Here is a 15,813-nt window from a genome sequence, read left to right as displayed (position 1 = left end):
TGTTGGATCAGGTTCCAGTGTTCATGCAGCAATATTGCTTCAGTCTTCCTTTCTTCTGGAGTCATATCACTTTTAATTACAATAGGGTGTTTAACTTTGTCTCTGCTAGATAAAACAGTGTTTGTATCAAGCACACGTAAAAATTTAACTAGTAATGGTCTTGGACAGTTATTAGAGCTAGAAAATTTACCCAGTCGGTGAATATCATTGATTGAAGAGTCACGTATGCTGGAGTCAATAGTTGTAAGAACAGGAAGGACTTTTTCTAGTTCAAGTTTGGATCTATTAGCTCTTGGTGTTCTAGGAGGACACTCATCAATGCCGTAAATGACAACATTAAGGTTTCGATCAGTGGGTCTGGCTTTCATATTGGATAAATTTGCAGATTGGACTCTGGCTTCTGGTGGATTGTTTGATGTGTTAATTGTAGTCTGCTCTGAGGCAGTCTGTTGCATTATAGATGTTGTATTAGAAGAAGATTGTAATAAGGTGATTGTTTCCGTCAGTGAAATAATGCTGGCATTTAGATCTTTGATAATATTGGCTAATTTACATATTTCTCTATTTTGACTTGCCAACATACATTGAGAGCATAAATACTGCACATCAGACTCACCTAACTTGTCGAAAGCTGAGCAGGTGATGCCTGCACATTTCCTGTGAATCCACCCTTGGCAGTCACCCTCGCAGAAAACAGCTTCGTCGCCCTCACAGTTCTCACTAGGTTCTAGGATCGGTTCATCGCATACAATACAGTCAGCTTCACTGTTTTTGATGTTTTTCATTTTCCTTTTGGCGGGGAGGTTCCCGGTAGTTTTCTTTTAGGCTGTCGACCTGAAGCCATGTGGTAAATGGGTCACACTAGATAGACAAAGACACAAGAACAAATACAGATACGAAATTGGACTAGCCTGTTGGGGTACTATCATAAGCCACGGTACCACGGTTGTAGAGTTCAGCCAGTCTCGAAGCACCGGGCCTGGTGTGTCGTCCTCGTCGTCCAAGGCAAGACTGGCCTAGGAAACGTGATGATAGTAAGATCTGGTGGTTGCAGTAGTCCAAAACGAGGTGAGAATGCTGCTCCAGAGAAGCACAATTTTACAAAACAATCCCACAATCGAAAAGTCTTGTGTGCTTCAGCAAGACATAAATGTCTTTTCTGAGTGGGCTAAGAAATGGCAGTTGTATTTTAACATTAGTAAAGTAAATGTAACTGGTTACACCTGGGACAACCACATAAATTTTGTGAATATACAATTGACGGCATTACTATCACATCTTGTAATCTTGTTAAAGATTTGGGAGTACAAATAGATAGTCAACTGAAGTTTCATGATCACACCACCACAATTACTAAGAAGACCAATCGTCTTTTAGCAACTATTCAAAAACCTTCCAACATTTCAACAAAAAGTAAGTTGTAAACCTCTATAAATCTTATATTCGGCCTGTGTTGGAATATAGTAATATTGTCCGGGGACCTCAGTATATCCTTGAACAGCAAAATATAGAGAAAGTGCAGAGAAGAGCAACCAAGTTGATCCACAAACTTCAGGATTATGCATATGATGACTGTCATGTTGAATTAAACTTGCCATCACTAAAATACCAGAGGCGTCGTGGGGATATGATAATCTAATCCAAAACAGCCAAGCTGTAAAAAAAGTGTGCAGCCCTCAAAAAGGCTATGGTGAAAAAAGATGTGAAATCCAAGGTGGCGGCCAAGAAATGGCTGTGATGGTAGGTTAATGGTAAAAATTTTAATAATGACAATTCAGGGGAATTTTGTGGCAAAAATTTTAATAATGACAATTCACTTGAATTATCATTATTAAAATTTTTACCATTAACCTACCATCACAGCCATTTCTTGGCCGCCACCTTCGATTTCACATCTTTTTTCACCATAGCCTTTTTGAGGGCAGCACACTTTTTTTACAGCTTGGCTGTTTTGGATTAGATTTCATTTCTTTTTGTATTTGTATACCCCAAAGCCGGTCTATGGCCAGCTTTGGGACCTTTAAGCTTTTTAACCTATCTTTTTTTCTTTACCACATAAAGAAGAAAAGATGAAGTAGATGTACTTTAAATATTTTATCAGTAAATGTATAAATTATATATATATAATACATATTTTTATTACAGAAATCTCTATGGTGGTTTCTTTTTAACTGAACACTCTACAAGGTGACTTCTTCTAGATGCTCTCTCTACAGGGTGAACTGTTTGTAGCTGAACGATTTACAAGGTAACTTCTTCTAGCTGATCTCTCTACAGGGTGATTTGTTTGTAGCTGAATTCTGTACAGGTGATTTGTTTGCAGCTGAGCTCTTTACAGAATGGTTTCTTTGTAGCTGAGCTCTCTACAAGGTAACTTCTTCTAACTGATCTTTCTACAGGGCAATTTGTTTGTGGCTGAATTTTCTACAGGGTGATTTCTTTGCAGCTGAACTCTCTACGTGGTGGTTTCTTTGTAGCTAAACTCTCTACAAGGTAACTTCTTCTAACTGATCTTTCTACAAGGTGATATGTTTGTAGCTGAACTATCTACAAGGTAATGTCTTCTAGCTGATCTCTCTACAGGGTGATTTATTTGTAGCTGAATTCTGTACAGGTGATTTGTTTGCAGCTGAGCTCTTTACAAAATGGTTTCTCTGTAGCTGAACCCTCTACAAGGTAACTTCTCTAACTGATGTCTCTACAAGGTTACTAGTTTGTAGCTGAACTCTCTACATGGTGGTTTCTTTGTAACTGAACTTTCTACTAGACGACTTCTTCTAGCTGATCTTTCTACAGGGTAATTTGTTTGTTGTAGCTGAACTCTCTACAAGATAACTTCTTCTAGCTGATCTCTCTACAGGGTAGTTTGTTTGTAGCTGAACTATCTACAAGATAACTTCTTCTAGCTGATCTCTCTACAGGGTGATTTGTTTGTAGCTGAATTCTGTATAGGTGATTTGTTTGCAGCTGAGCTCTTTACAAAATGGTTTCTCTGTAGCTGAACCCTCTACAAGGTAACTTTTCTAACTGATGTCTCTACAAGGTTACTAGTTTGTAGCTGAACTCTCTACATGGTGGTTTCTTTGTAACTGAACTTTCTACTAGATGACTTCTTCTAGCTGATCTTTCTACAGGGTAATTTGTTTGTTGTAGCTGAACTCTCTACAAGATAACTTCTTCTAGCTGATCTCTCTACAGGGTAGTTAGTTTGTAGCTGAACTCTCTACAAGATAACTTCTTCTAGCTGATCTCTCTACAGGGTGATTTGTTTGTAGCTGAATTCTGTATAGGTGATTTGTTTGCAGCTGAGCTCTTTACAGAATGGTTTCTTTGTAGCTGAATTCTCTACAAGGTATCTTCTTCTAGCTGATGTCTCTACAAGGTCCCTAGTTTGTAGCTGAGTTCTCTACATGGTGGTTTCTTTGTGACTGAACTCTCTACAAGGTGATTTCTTCTAGCTGATCTTTCTACAGGGTGATTTGTTTGAAGCTGAACTCTCTACAAGGAAACTTCTTTTAGCTGATCTCTCTACAAGGAGATTTGATCGTAGCTGAACTCTCTACAGGTGATTTGTTTGCAGCTGAACTCTCTACATGATGGTTTCTTTGTAGCTGAACTCTCTACAAGGTAACTTCTTCTAGCTGATCTCTCTACAGGGAGATTTGTTTGTAGCTGAACTCTCTACATAATGGTTTCTTTGTAGCTGAACTCTCTGCAAGGTAACTTCTTCTGTTGATCTCTCTACAGGGCGACTTGATTGTAGCTGAACTCTCTACATGGTGGTTTCTTTGTAGCTGAACTCTACAAGGTGATTTCTTCTAGCTGAACTATCTCTTTCCATAGTTGCATGAACTCCCTACAAGGTAACTTCTTCTAGCTGATCTCTCTACAGGGAGAATTGTTTGTAGCTGATCTCTCTACAGGGTGAATTGTTTGTAGCTGATCTTTATACAGGTTACTTGTTTCTAACTGATCTCTTGAATTCTCTTCAAGATGACTGCTCTATTAGGATGACTGCTCTATTAGAGTATCTCGATCTCGCACTTGCTGCACCAAGTTGGATTTCGTGTTATAACTGCGTGCCTTTAAGTCTGATTCTTCTACACCATTGATGAGCCTTTCTAAGATGATTACTCCATCTGTACAACGATTTTCAAAGCATTACCCGAAGCGGTTTATCTGGTAGGCGTGGCAAGCATTTGTTTTTTTTATTACCTAATCTCGATTGCGTAATTGTTACACACTGTTGGTTTTTTCATTGTATCTTCCTGGCTTTCAGCTCGATTTCTTTCAAACCACAAAAGGTTTGAGGTTCAATAGTTAACCTATTCACCCACCACTTTTCAGCTTCTTCCCATACGCGGTTTACCCTGTAGGCGTGACAACATATTGGTGTTATTTTTCGTGAATAATCGCTCATAACTCTTTGCCTGTTTATGGTATTCCAGCCACAGTTGGTACAGAGATGCTCCTTTATACCCCCCTTATGTGTGCAAAATTTCAATATATTATTGGTGGCGAGCGTTGACCTATGCCTGGGAGCTTCACAGCTGAAACGCCTACATATCCATTTGCTATGAAAAAGGTAATTACTTTTTCTTGTGTTTGTGTACTTACAATAGGTGTGTAGACACAGGACGCACACAGAAATGAACCGGCCCCCTAAGTCCCAGCCCATTGTCTACCAGCTAGGCGATAGTCTACAACAAAGAACAACAGATCCATTAATGTTGTGCTGCTATTCAGAGTTTATCTGCATGCTTTAGGCCTGATTTGCTTAGTATTAGTATTAGGTGTACAGGTAAGGAGGCTGTAAAGCCTGATCTTTACAAAAATTATTGCCTATTCAAGTAATAATTACATCATAAAAACTATAAGATTATAAAACAAGAATTAAATTTAAGTTATCATACAAAAAAGTAGACCAGCTACAGTCAAGTAATTTAGTCGTTCAATGAGGGTGCGTTAAGTACGTGACGAGTAAGTAGGTTATTCCAATCATTTAATGGCTCTCACAGTAAAAAACATGAAGATCTCACTCTTGTAGATGATTGTGGCTTAAATAGTTTGTAATTATGACCACTAGTTATTGATGAACTCTTGCTGGTTAGTAATTCTGATGGATCTGTGTTAAGATTATTATGCAGGAGTTGATAAATTATCAAGACACGGTAGTGTGTCGTGCGGCCCAAGAAGTCGGCGCGTAACACCCGTGAGTATATTGACAGGAAGTAAGAAAACGCACTTTTCGCACCTCTGTAGCTCTGTGCTGCCTTGATGAAACAAGACGATTTTTGCTGTGGACACTACCTCCAACTTCAGTACTCCACATTCCAAATTTGAGCGAAATCGCTTCAGGTGTTCCCGAGATATGCGACTTCAAAAATTGGCTTAGTTTCTTCGGGTTTTTTTTTCTTATTTTTCTTCCTCTTTTCGCACACTTACAAAAACTGCTATAACACGCGAACGCCTTATCCGATTGCCTTGCACTATATTTATAAATACTTTTCTAATTACAATTACGATGCTTCCTTCCTGTTACTAACCTCCCTGTCATTTAGACAGGTGTAGCTGAAGTGTCTGATATTCATTGTTGAGTGGTGCAGCGCTATAATAGTCTTGGTTAGCTTAATTTATTGGCGAACGAGCGTGTGGTAGATTACCGGGCTCAGCCCAGCAGTTGTACTACTTCCCATTCATTGAGACGAGTGCAGTGTTGTGTGTTTATTCGTTCCAGAGCGATTTACCTCCTTGATGTGTTAGCCTTGCATTGTGACTTCCTGTGTTGCTCTGGTGTTTGGTTTTGTTTGAAGTCTTTGAACTAATTAGTGGCCAGACTGTATGGCCAAAAGGTACTTAGCCATGCTACAATTATTTGTAAACCAGCTTACAACTCATTGATACATCACTGTCATGGCATGGCAATGATACAGTTAACTCAAGGGTCACTGAAAAAAGAGGCATATAATATGGTTTATAGTATGGTGCGTGGGCAGATCAAAGGCTGCCGCCAGTGCTACAAATCAGCTAATGACAGCTGTCTTAAACAGCCCAGAAAGTAAGCTGACCATAAAATTGTTTTGGCATTGCTAACTTTCATTTGATGAATGTAGTAAACAACCACTGGTGAGATCACAGGTTACTAACTATTGAGTAACCCCACCACAGATTTCTATTGGATTGGTAACATCAAAGGAAATATTGTGTAAAATGGTCTAGCTTACAGAAAAACCTCAATAAACAGCCACCTCTTTTTTTTTGTGACTATACCTGATCACTAAGACTAGTTGGTCTCAAACAGGTGTACTTCATGATCTTATTATGCACCTATCAATGTTAAGCCCCACTACCCCCCTCCCGGGCTTACTAGGGGATTTTGATATGATTTGATCTGAAACTCTGCTCCACTAGTGGGGCATTTGACCGCTCGAAATTTTAGGCGTTTGTTTTAACTTGCAAGCTATAAGAATTGACTTGTTTCTTAAAGTACCTTACAGCCATACTACATGGAGATTTGACCACTAGTCGTTCCCCCATGGGTGGAGAATTTGATTTTTCAAAAAGTCTAATCCCCACCATTTCCCCCCACTACGCCTGGGAGGGGTAGGTGGGGGATAATATTAATAGGTGCATTAATAAGACCGCCTCAGGTGTACTTCACAATCTCATTAATAAGACCACCTAATTATAGTGACCAATGTCAAATAAGTCCCAAACATAGTTAAGGTGTACTTCACAACCTCATTAATAAGACCACCTAATTATAGTGACCAATGTCAAGTAATTCCCAAACACAGTTAAGGTGTACTTCATGACCTCATTAATAAGACGACCTCATTAATAAGACGACCTCATTAATAAGACGACCTCATTAATAAGACTACCTCATATATATATATATATATATATATATATATATTTGTTAATGTACAAACTCAATCATGAGTATTTAATATTAAATAAATCAAGAGTTGGAGGTTGGATAATATGATATAGTTGGTTCCATAATTTTATTGTAAAATGAAAGAAGTTCTTATAAGCATCTACCCTTGTTGGCAACTGCAGAAATCTTTGATGGTGGCCTCTAGTTATGGTGTTGCTTGGTCTAAACTGTTGGTGCACATTAATATCTACCATGTCATTAATTATTTTATACATTAGTGAGGCTCTCAAATTATTTCTTCGCTTCTCCAATGTGTGCATTATAAACTGTCCAACATTTCTGGAACACCAGCTGTTCTATTATAGTTATTCATCACAAACCTTGCTGCTCATGATTGGACAAGCCTGTGAGCCCCACTTTAATGACAAGTATGTGCCGCTAATATGTATGTATGTATGTATCCATCAGTATGTAAGATAAAATATGGCATGCTTGCCCCTCAATGCTGTTAGCATCTTACTAGTAGTGACCTCATTAATATGACCACCTCATTATAGTAAACATGTCAAGTAGGTCCCTAGCATAGCTAAGATGTACTTCATGACCTCATTATCTACATGACTGAAAGGTTATAATAAATAACTTCAAGGTCTGGTTGCTAACACTACAGATAGCCTCAGCTGGTAACTATTAAGACCACTATTCTCCATCAATAGTAGATCAGGTATAGTTGTAAGCCCACAATCATCTTGAAACAAGTTAAGTAAGCAAACTATATATCTGTGAAGACTTCTGTTCACAGTATTACAATGCACCCAGGAACAGACAAGTGAAACACGTGCAAGGGCTTAAAATTTGTGTCTGACCAGTTGGATCTGTAGCAAATTCGTTTTGTAAAACATTATCAAACGAGTTCCATAAGTAGCTACCTTTGATAAAGCACTGAGTAGCTAGTTGTGCTGACATTAAAATATGTAATAGCTACATACGTGCAAAATGCATGCATACATATTCAGTGCTATTAGCTACTGAAACAAAACAGTTCTGCTGCCAACTCAATACAGCTACTTACAATACACTGTTATAAGTTTATAGCTAGCTAGCTAGCTACACTTACATTGTTCATTGGATCCGCCCCACCATGTATGTGGTGGATACTGAATGTTCCATGGATATTTAAATCTGTATAAAACTTGGTCCTCGTCTTGCCTTGCTTGCACCACTGTGCTTTCTCCGGAACTATCTCTTGACGGTTTAAATCGAACATACACTTCATGCCCATCGCGTAATACTTTATTTATATTGTCTGCTTTGTGAGACCCACTGCGACAATACTCCATAATTCTATCGGTGAGATTACGACCTTCCCTACAAGTGTTCCCAATGTACACCACAGTTCTCTTTGGATCTGGATCACTTGCTCTCGTTCTCGGTTTTGTAATCATCAACTCGTAAATCCCACAACGCACATCGCCAATGAATTCCTCAAGTGTTGCTCTGCTAATGTGGTAGCCTGTGTTGCCATTATTCCGTTCCTCAGAGGTTGTATTATCACGATTAGGAGACAGAATACATTGATAGGCTGACCAATGGTTGGCCCATTTTGAGAACAAATAACCGTTTGGGACTACTGCATTTCGTAACTGCCTGTTCACGTTGTTGCCCTCGGCCATTTAACGTTTTAACCACATAGCCGCGAACGTGCATGCTCGGTTCCTAAAGACACTCAGATTTAGGACGATTGCGATCACATGGGTTTATTGCCTATGGTCAACCGAGTTCCGGTGTCACAGTGATTATGTGTTTCCCTTTCCCATTCGTATCGAATCATGTTACTGTGTACGCAGAAAATGTCCGACATTCCACTGGCTACAGTATTAGAACACAATTACCTTGGAATCCGTCTCCACCACAAACTATCATGGGATCCTCACATCAATTACATCTGTAACAAGGCAAATTGACTCCTTGGATTCTTAAAAAGAAATCTCCACAATGCGCTATCAGAAATTAAAGAACACATCTACAAATAATTGCTCTTACCATCATTAGAATACTGCTCAGCCATCTGGGACCCCTATCATCACACTAGTATTAGTAAACTAGAAATGATTTAACACCGCGCTGCTCGTTTCGTTTTAAACAAACCCTGGCACAGATCTAACCAAAACCATGATAGCATCACAGACATGTTAACCAGTCTTGAATGGCCTACACTTCAAAACAGAAGAACAATTGCTAGACTCACCTTCCTATTCAAGGTTGTCAGGAACTTACACTAGCAATACCTGATCATTGCTTACCGTCACCAACTCCAGTGTCCTACACCCGTGCTCAACATCCTCTCAAGCTAACTCAATTGCAAACAAGAGTTGATGTGTACAAATACGAGATATGCGACTTCAAAAATTGGCTTAGTTTCTTCGTTTTTTTCTTCCTCTTTTCGCACACTTACAAAAACTGCAATACAACGCGAATGCCATATCCGATTACCTTGAAATTTGGCACACAGAAGGGGGGTATAAAGGCGCATCTCGGTACCAACTTTGGCTGGAATACGATAAACAGGCAAATAGTTCTGAGTGAATATTCACGAAAAATAACACCAATATGTTGTCACGTCTACAGGGTAAACCGTGTATGGGAAGAAGCTGAAAATCGGTGGGTGAATAGGTTACTACATTTTATTGATAAGGACATCAATATCACAAGGTCACTGGTTCGACGGATGCTGGATGATGCCTCGAAGGTTTGTATGACTGCATCCCAGAGGATTTTTATGGCAAGGGACTGCCGAGAGTGGTTGTGATAATGTACTTGTAATTTAATATTTTTGTTTTGTTTTGTAATTGTTGTTTTTGTTTGTAATTGTAATTACTTTTCTCCCTTGCCATGCCCACGTTGGTATCACTTGATCACCAGCCTTGTGGTCGCATGTGACCGAGGGTTACTGAATTTGTAAATGTATATACATGTCTCATTTATCATGATGGTTTCAACAACTATTGAACCTCAAATCTTTTGTGGTTTGAAAGAAATCGAGCTTAAAACCAGGAAGATACAACGAAAAAACCAACGGTGTGTAACAGTTGTAACAAAATATTTGGTCCGGGTGCATAAACGGTCCGGCCGGACCAAATATGTTCGACATAAATGGTCCGGCCGGACCATCTATGACGACATATAAATGGTCCTACCCGAACATAAATGGTCCGGGTTACCAAACTAAACTGCAACGACTATTTGCCACCGTACAGTCGACAAGAATAGCTATATACACCAAATATAGGTTAGCCTCATCTCTTTGAAGCGGTGCCTTCAAAGAAATCTCGCAAAATCTCTCAGCATGCTGACATAAACTAAATCCAATAGATATCTCAGTACTGCTTAGTTAGCTCAAATAGCAGACAGAGTTGGAGTGTATAGACTGTATAACTGGTTGTTGCGGCCGTATCTTGTTGGTATAGGGAGTCTGGTAGTTAGCTTATACAGCATATCCGGCTAAGGAGCAAGATTCGATACGACGCAGTCGCGTGCCGGCGTTCAATTTACTGACTGAGGATCCGCGGCTATACTGCAGCTACAGCAGGACTATATACTAGCTCTAACGAACACGAAAGGCTCAGAGATCAAGTTTAGAGTGAATAATCTGCAACTTGAAGTGGCGCAAGTTGCTTGCTTCCAGTGATGGCTCATAATACTGATAAGGAGGATAACCATTTCGAGGACGAATTGGAAACTGACACACTAGAAGATGTTTATGTTTATGTGACAAGGAAGCAGTATAGAGAAGGCCTTACTCAAAATCAGAAGCGAATTGTAAGAAGAAAGGCAGCAAACTTTTGTGTGGTTGATGGAGAATTGGTGTTTAGAAAAAAACATAAAGGAAAGGATGAGGTGTGGCTATAGTGCACATACATGCATGTATATGTAGCCATATCATTTCTTAATTTGCATGTTCAGGTGCAACAAGTTCGATACATTAGAGAAAGAAAGGAACAGCTTAGGATTGTACAAGCTTGTCATGGAGATCAGACCTCTGGCCATCTTGGATACAGGAAGACACTGGCAAGAATTACTGAGAGGTTTATGTGGAAAGGGGTATCTAAGGATGCTAAAGAAATTGTAAGATGCACTCTGCATGAGCATGTAATACAAATGTGATGCCATATCTTGTACGGAATGCATAGGTGCAACGATGTGATATTTGCCAGCATGTGAACGGAAAGCTAGAAACTATTGCCCCTGCACTGAATCCTGTACCAGTCAAGGCTCCCTGGTATCATCTAGGCGTAGATTTTGTTGGCCCAATTGCATATCAGTCTCCAGCAGGTATGTATACAGTAAAAGCATGCAATGGCTCTGTAAAGATTAATGGTGAGATCTGTGGCAAACATATTATAACCACCTTGATAAACGAATGATGTCATTGCTCCAGATTGATCACAGATTAACAACTGCTTATCATCCGCAGGTATAATTTTCTTGCATTGGTGTCCGTAGCAATTATACAACTACATTGTTATTATATCATATACAGATTGTCGATTAAGTATATATATTTCCCTTAGGCCAATGGCTTGGTTGAACGATTTAACCAGACACTACAGAACATGATTGTGAAATTTATTAATCATAAGAAAGAGCAATGGGAAGACTTTTTGGATACATGTGTTTATAGCTATAATACCTCCAAACAAGAATCTACACAATACTCACCATTTGAACTCATGTTTGCACGAAAGCCAGTGCTACCGGTTGACATTAATACCGAAAAGAAAGATCCTGATGTATTGTTAACGGATTTTTGCAAAGCAGAAGATCCTTCTCTACTTAATGAGCTTCATCATGCTAAGCAAGCAACACTTAATGCTGCAAAGGCTAACATTCTGAAAGCACAACAAAGACAAAAAGAACAGTATGATAAGAGAAACTATAAGCCAGGTATGTAATATATATCTAAAGATACGCCAGTTCAATTTCTTTATGTAGGAGCTTATGCTGTAGGAGCCAAAATGCTTATTAGAGATAATAAAAGGAAGAAAAGGAAGGGAGGAAAACTGGATTACAGATGGCTTGGTCCTTATGAAATTGTAAAATCACTAGGAAAAGGTCTCTACAGTTTAAAAGGAGTTGAAAATCCTGAAAAGGTCATTGAAAGAGTGCATGGCACTCGTCTCAAGCCTTATATGTCTCCAATACAGCCAATACCTCCTAAAGTAAGTTAACTGAATATTTGACATTACTTCTACCTTGGTTACCTCTTCTGTTTATGTTTAGAGTCCAACTGCAGTAGATGCATCTACCAGTTCTGGTACATCATATTCCGATTCATCAAGCAAAAATCAAAAATTTAAGGATTGTGAAGGTATTTATTTATATAATACATTCAGTTAAGGATGTACACCCTGTCTTACTAATACTGTATGCATAATTGTGTGTATCTGCATAAATTATGTGCATAGATAAATTTATAAGTTATTTGTTTGTAGTAAACCGACTGCAAGATCAACAAATGGAATCTGACAGTACTGCAAGAAATTCTAATTCACCTGTGCCACTTCCTTCATTAAGCCAAGGAATAAGCAAGGAGCACTCTGATGGTATATGTGTATATTTATTGAATTATACTTCAAGGTGTGCACATCGTACTTATTTCATTTAGTTGTACAGGATAGCCAGGAAGTTAACAGTATAATTCAAGCTAGCACACCTCTTTGTATGGAAGAGTTTGTTCCTGAACTACTTCCAAGTGGCACTCGAATTTCACCAATTTGTGGGACTAAGAAAGGAGATACACAGCTTAGTGCTACACCTAAATCACCTGGTAGGTGTTTCAACAAATTTCTGTATTATTTTGATTCATCACAAATTACAGAGAATAGAATTGTAGATGCAATTTTTGATTCGCCTAAAGGAGTTACTAAATGTAAAAGATTACTGCAGTTTTCTAGTCCTGATAAGAATTGTCCTGATCTTGTGAAACCACAGAGGAAGCGCAAATTGCTGAAAGATGTTTTTAAAACTGTAAGTTTGGCATATTCATCTGCATAATGGTGCTGCTACATGTGGCACATTGTACAGAATGAGAGTGCTTGCAAGAAGGTAAAGAGTGATCCAGTGAAGGAGATTCATAAGAATGACTGTGAGATGGATACAGGATCCACTAATAATGCAGAGGTATAATAACAATGCTATACAGTAGTTATACAGCTATACATTATGCTACATGGAGCACATGTATAATGAATATATGTTATGTATGTATGCACAAAATATTATCATGTGTTTTATTCCTCAAGAAACAGCTTACTAAGATTTGGAATGGAAAACCATGTCATGTTGTTAAAGCAAGGATAGGTAGAAATGCAGTTCACCACGGAAGTTTCCACAGCCTAAAACCAAATCAAGATGTAAATGATGAAGTTCATTAATGTCTGACATGTATGTGCTTATTTAAATGTATTAAATTCCAAAGATAATCCATACATACCTTGAACTGTTATCAAATATCCAAGGAAATACTTTTGCCATGATTTCTCAGACACTATCTTGCATACTCAGCCATACCTCTGCTGGGAAGCATTCACACCTATTGTCTAAGGTACAGTTACAATGACGGTTAGTAACATTTTGCACACAATAACAAAGTAATTAAGCTATGTATAATTATTGCAATGAGAGTTGTTCCCTTGGTTGCTAGGAATCATTGAGCACGTATAAGTACATTGGAGGATGCTACAACCAAGGTAGTAACCATTGGATTCTCATTGTAAGTCTACTCATCAGTAACATTGTCATCTGTTACGCTATTATGTTTTTAGGCTATGGACTTGGAGCAGAAAAGCTTTTATTATCTTGATCCCTATGGACCTTCACGGTCAAGCCGTGGTGCATTTGCTGCTGTAAAGTTAGTTAGTTACATGGCAAATAAGTTTTTTGGCATACATGTTACTTGAAAATGTGACTTCAATTGCTGAACACCTGTTTATACAGGAATTACTTCAAGAGAAGGGGTGAAATATTAGGAAAGGACCATTTAGACATCACTAAGTTTGAGTTGAAGCAGCTGAAGAGAAAGATTCAGTATGATACCTCCAACTGTGGTGTATACTGCATGAAGGTATAATCATACAATCATTATAAGTATAGCATTATAGTTTTTTGTTAGATGGCTGAGCAGCTGTTTCTATCAGGAAGCATTGAAGAAAATAGCCTGTGCAGAATGAATACTACACAAGCACGGATTGATATAGGTGTTGCATTGCTTTCATACTCAGGTACTATAGTACATAATGACCTCTAGCTACAAACGAATGTGCCTGCATTATGGTATTTGATATACACATTCTATAGTTGATATGACCGAAAGGTGTATAATGTGTGGTGCAGGGGAACAAAGTATAAGTCATCCACAATATGTTGATTGGGTAAGACTAATACACAATAATATATGCACATTTTAATGTATTTTTACAGGTACGATGTGATAAATGTAAGCAATGGTCACACATCATCTGTACCAACCTGAAGCCTGAAGAGGCCAAGAATGTAAAAACTTTTTCATGCCACGAATGCTCCCAGGACATTCACCAGATTAATGACTTTGAATAATTGCAACCATGCCATGTATCTTTATAGCTACAGTGCTTTAGCATTATAATCTTATTTTAATAGCAAAATTCACCTGTGGAAAATTGTAACAGAATTAGCTACGTAGCAAGATATGAGTAACTATGCCTAACATAGCTACAGTTAATTATTATTAGCTGTGCCAGAATATAGCTACACTGCATGTTAATTCGAAAATATGAACTTCATACACTGTAGATAACACCTGTGGCAACTTGTATGAATCTCATACATGTAGCTATGATTTGTATGATCTTCATGCAAGTTGGCACAGGAGTCATCCACTCGAATTAACAGTGTAATTATTCTAATCACGAATTGTTCTGGAATAGAAACTACAGTATAGTACACCATAGTTGTTTATGCTAGCAAAGAGACGTTCTACTATAGGGTCGGCTATATTATGCTCAGTCCAGGTACTGGTATTGATATAGCTTTCTTGTAGCAAAGCCACGGCATCAGGCATGCGTTTGTGGACGCTTAGTTACGGTGGCAGAGGGATCCCTGGTGGCACAGTGGCGGAATACTTGAGGTAGGGAGTGCCGTTATGGCCGGCTAATGAAAGACTGGAGGCGGACCATTTATGTTCAGGCCGGACCATTTTTGCACAGACATGTATGGTCCGGGGGGACCAGTTATGCATGCACAAATGGTCCGGCCGGACCGTTTTTGCCCGGACCATCGGTGCGTTGACAGTAACAATTACGCAACCGAGATTAGCTATTAAAAAACGACTGCTTGCCACGTCTACCAGATAAACCGCTTGGAGTAATGCTTTGAAAATCGTTGTACAGATGGAGTAATCATCTTATAAAGGCTCTTCAATGGTGTAGAAGAATCAGACTTAAAGCCACGGAGTTATAACACGAAATCCAACTTGGTGCAGCAAGTGCGAGATCGAGATACTCTAATAGAGCAGTCATCCTAATAGAGCAGTCACCCTGAAGAGAATTCAAGAGATTAGCTAGAAACAAGTAACCTGTATAGAGAATAGCTACAAACAAGTCACCCTGTAGAGAGATCAGCTACAAACAATTCACCCTGTAGGGAGATCAGCTAGAAGAAGTTACCTTGTAGGGAGTTCATGCAACTATGGAAAGAGATAGTTCAGCTAGAAGAAATCACTTTGTAGAGTTCAGCTACAAAGAAACCACCATGTAGAGAGTTCAGCTACAAACAAATCGCCCTGTAGAGAGATCAGTAGAAGAAGTTGCCTTGCAGAGAGTTCAGCTACAAAGAAACCATCATGTAGAGAGTTCAGCTACAAACAAATCTCCCTGTAGAGAGATCAGCTAGAA

General features: G+C 38.8%; 1 protein-coding gene and 1 long non-coding RNA gene across 4 annotated transcripts; one reads left to right on the top strand and one right to left on the bottom strand.

The window, feature by feature from the left end:
* Positions 1-4,516: 4,516 nt before the first annotated feature.
* LOC136266276 (uncharacterized) lies at positions 4,517-14,608 on the top strand. Of its 3 annotated transcripts, none has more exons than XM_066061285.1 (18): positions 10,071-10,780; positions 10,847-11,008; positions 11,074-11,357; positions 11,455-11,827; positions 11,876-12,102; positions 12,164-12,251; positions 12,376-12,486; positions 12,549-12,710; positions 12,762-12,910; positions 12,968-13,063; positions 13,192-13,308; positions 13,362-13,487; positions 13,587-13,655; positions 13,708-13,793; positions 13,880-14,006; positions 14,055-14,163; positions 14,240-14,313; positions 14,363-14,608. In XM_066061285.1, exons 3-18 carry the CDS (start codon positions 11,304-11,306, stop codon positions 14,495-14,497), a joined length of 2,103 nt encoding a protein of 700 aa, XP_065917357.1. In that variant the 5' UTR covers positions 10,071-10,780; positions 10,847-11,008; positions 11,074-11,303; the 3' UTR covers positions 14,498-14,608. The 3 variants fall into 3 exon arrangements, with proteins under 3 accessions (XP_065917356.1, XP_065917357.1, XP_065917355.1); XM_066061283.1 differs by having other exon boundaries at positions 13,186-13,308; XM_066061284.1 differs by lacking the exons at positions 10,071-10,780; positions 10,847-11,008; positions 11,074-11,357 and adding an exon at positions 4,517-4,585 and having other exon boundaries at positions 13,186-13,308.
* LOC136266084 (uncharacterized) lies at positions 8,745-9,260 on the bottom strand. The gene is made up of 3 exons (XR_010705904.1): positions 9,187-9,260; positions 8,927-9,135; positions 8,745-8,858 (listed from the first exon to the last, which is right to left on the bottom strand). It is a non-coding gene; the product is annotated as an uncharacterized lncRNA (long non-coding RNA).
* Positions 14,609-15,813: the final 1,205 nt, after the last annotated feature.

Source organism: Dysidea avara, chromosome 9, assembly GCF_963678975.1.
Source record: "Dysidea avara chromosome 9, odDysAvar1.4, whole genome shotgun sequence".
NCBI lineage: Eukaryota > Metazoa > Porifera > Demospongiae > Dictyoceratida > Dysideidae > Dysidea > Dysidea avara.
This window is presented reverse-complemented; position numbering and strand designations above follow the sequence as displayed.

Bases quoted from the DNA above. Each gene is read 5' to 3' on its own strand.
- LOC136266276 (XM_066061284.1), top strand. From the start codon at position 4,532: ATGCCTGGGAGCTTCACAGCTGAAACGCCTACATATCCATTTGCTATG. The intron at 12,252-12,375 runs GTATTTATTTAT...ATTTGTTTGTAG, and splicing joins AAAATTTAAGGATTGTGAAG to TAAACCGACTGCAAGATCAA. The intron at 14,007-14,054 runs GTATAATCATAC...GTTTTTTGTTAG, and splicing joins GTGGTGTATACTGCATGAAG to ATGGCTGAGCAGCTGTTTCT.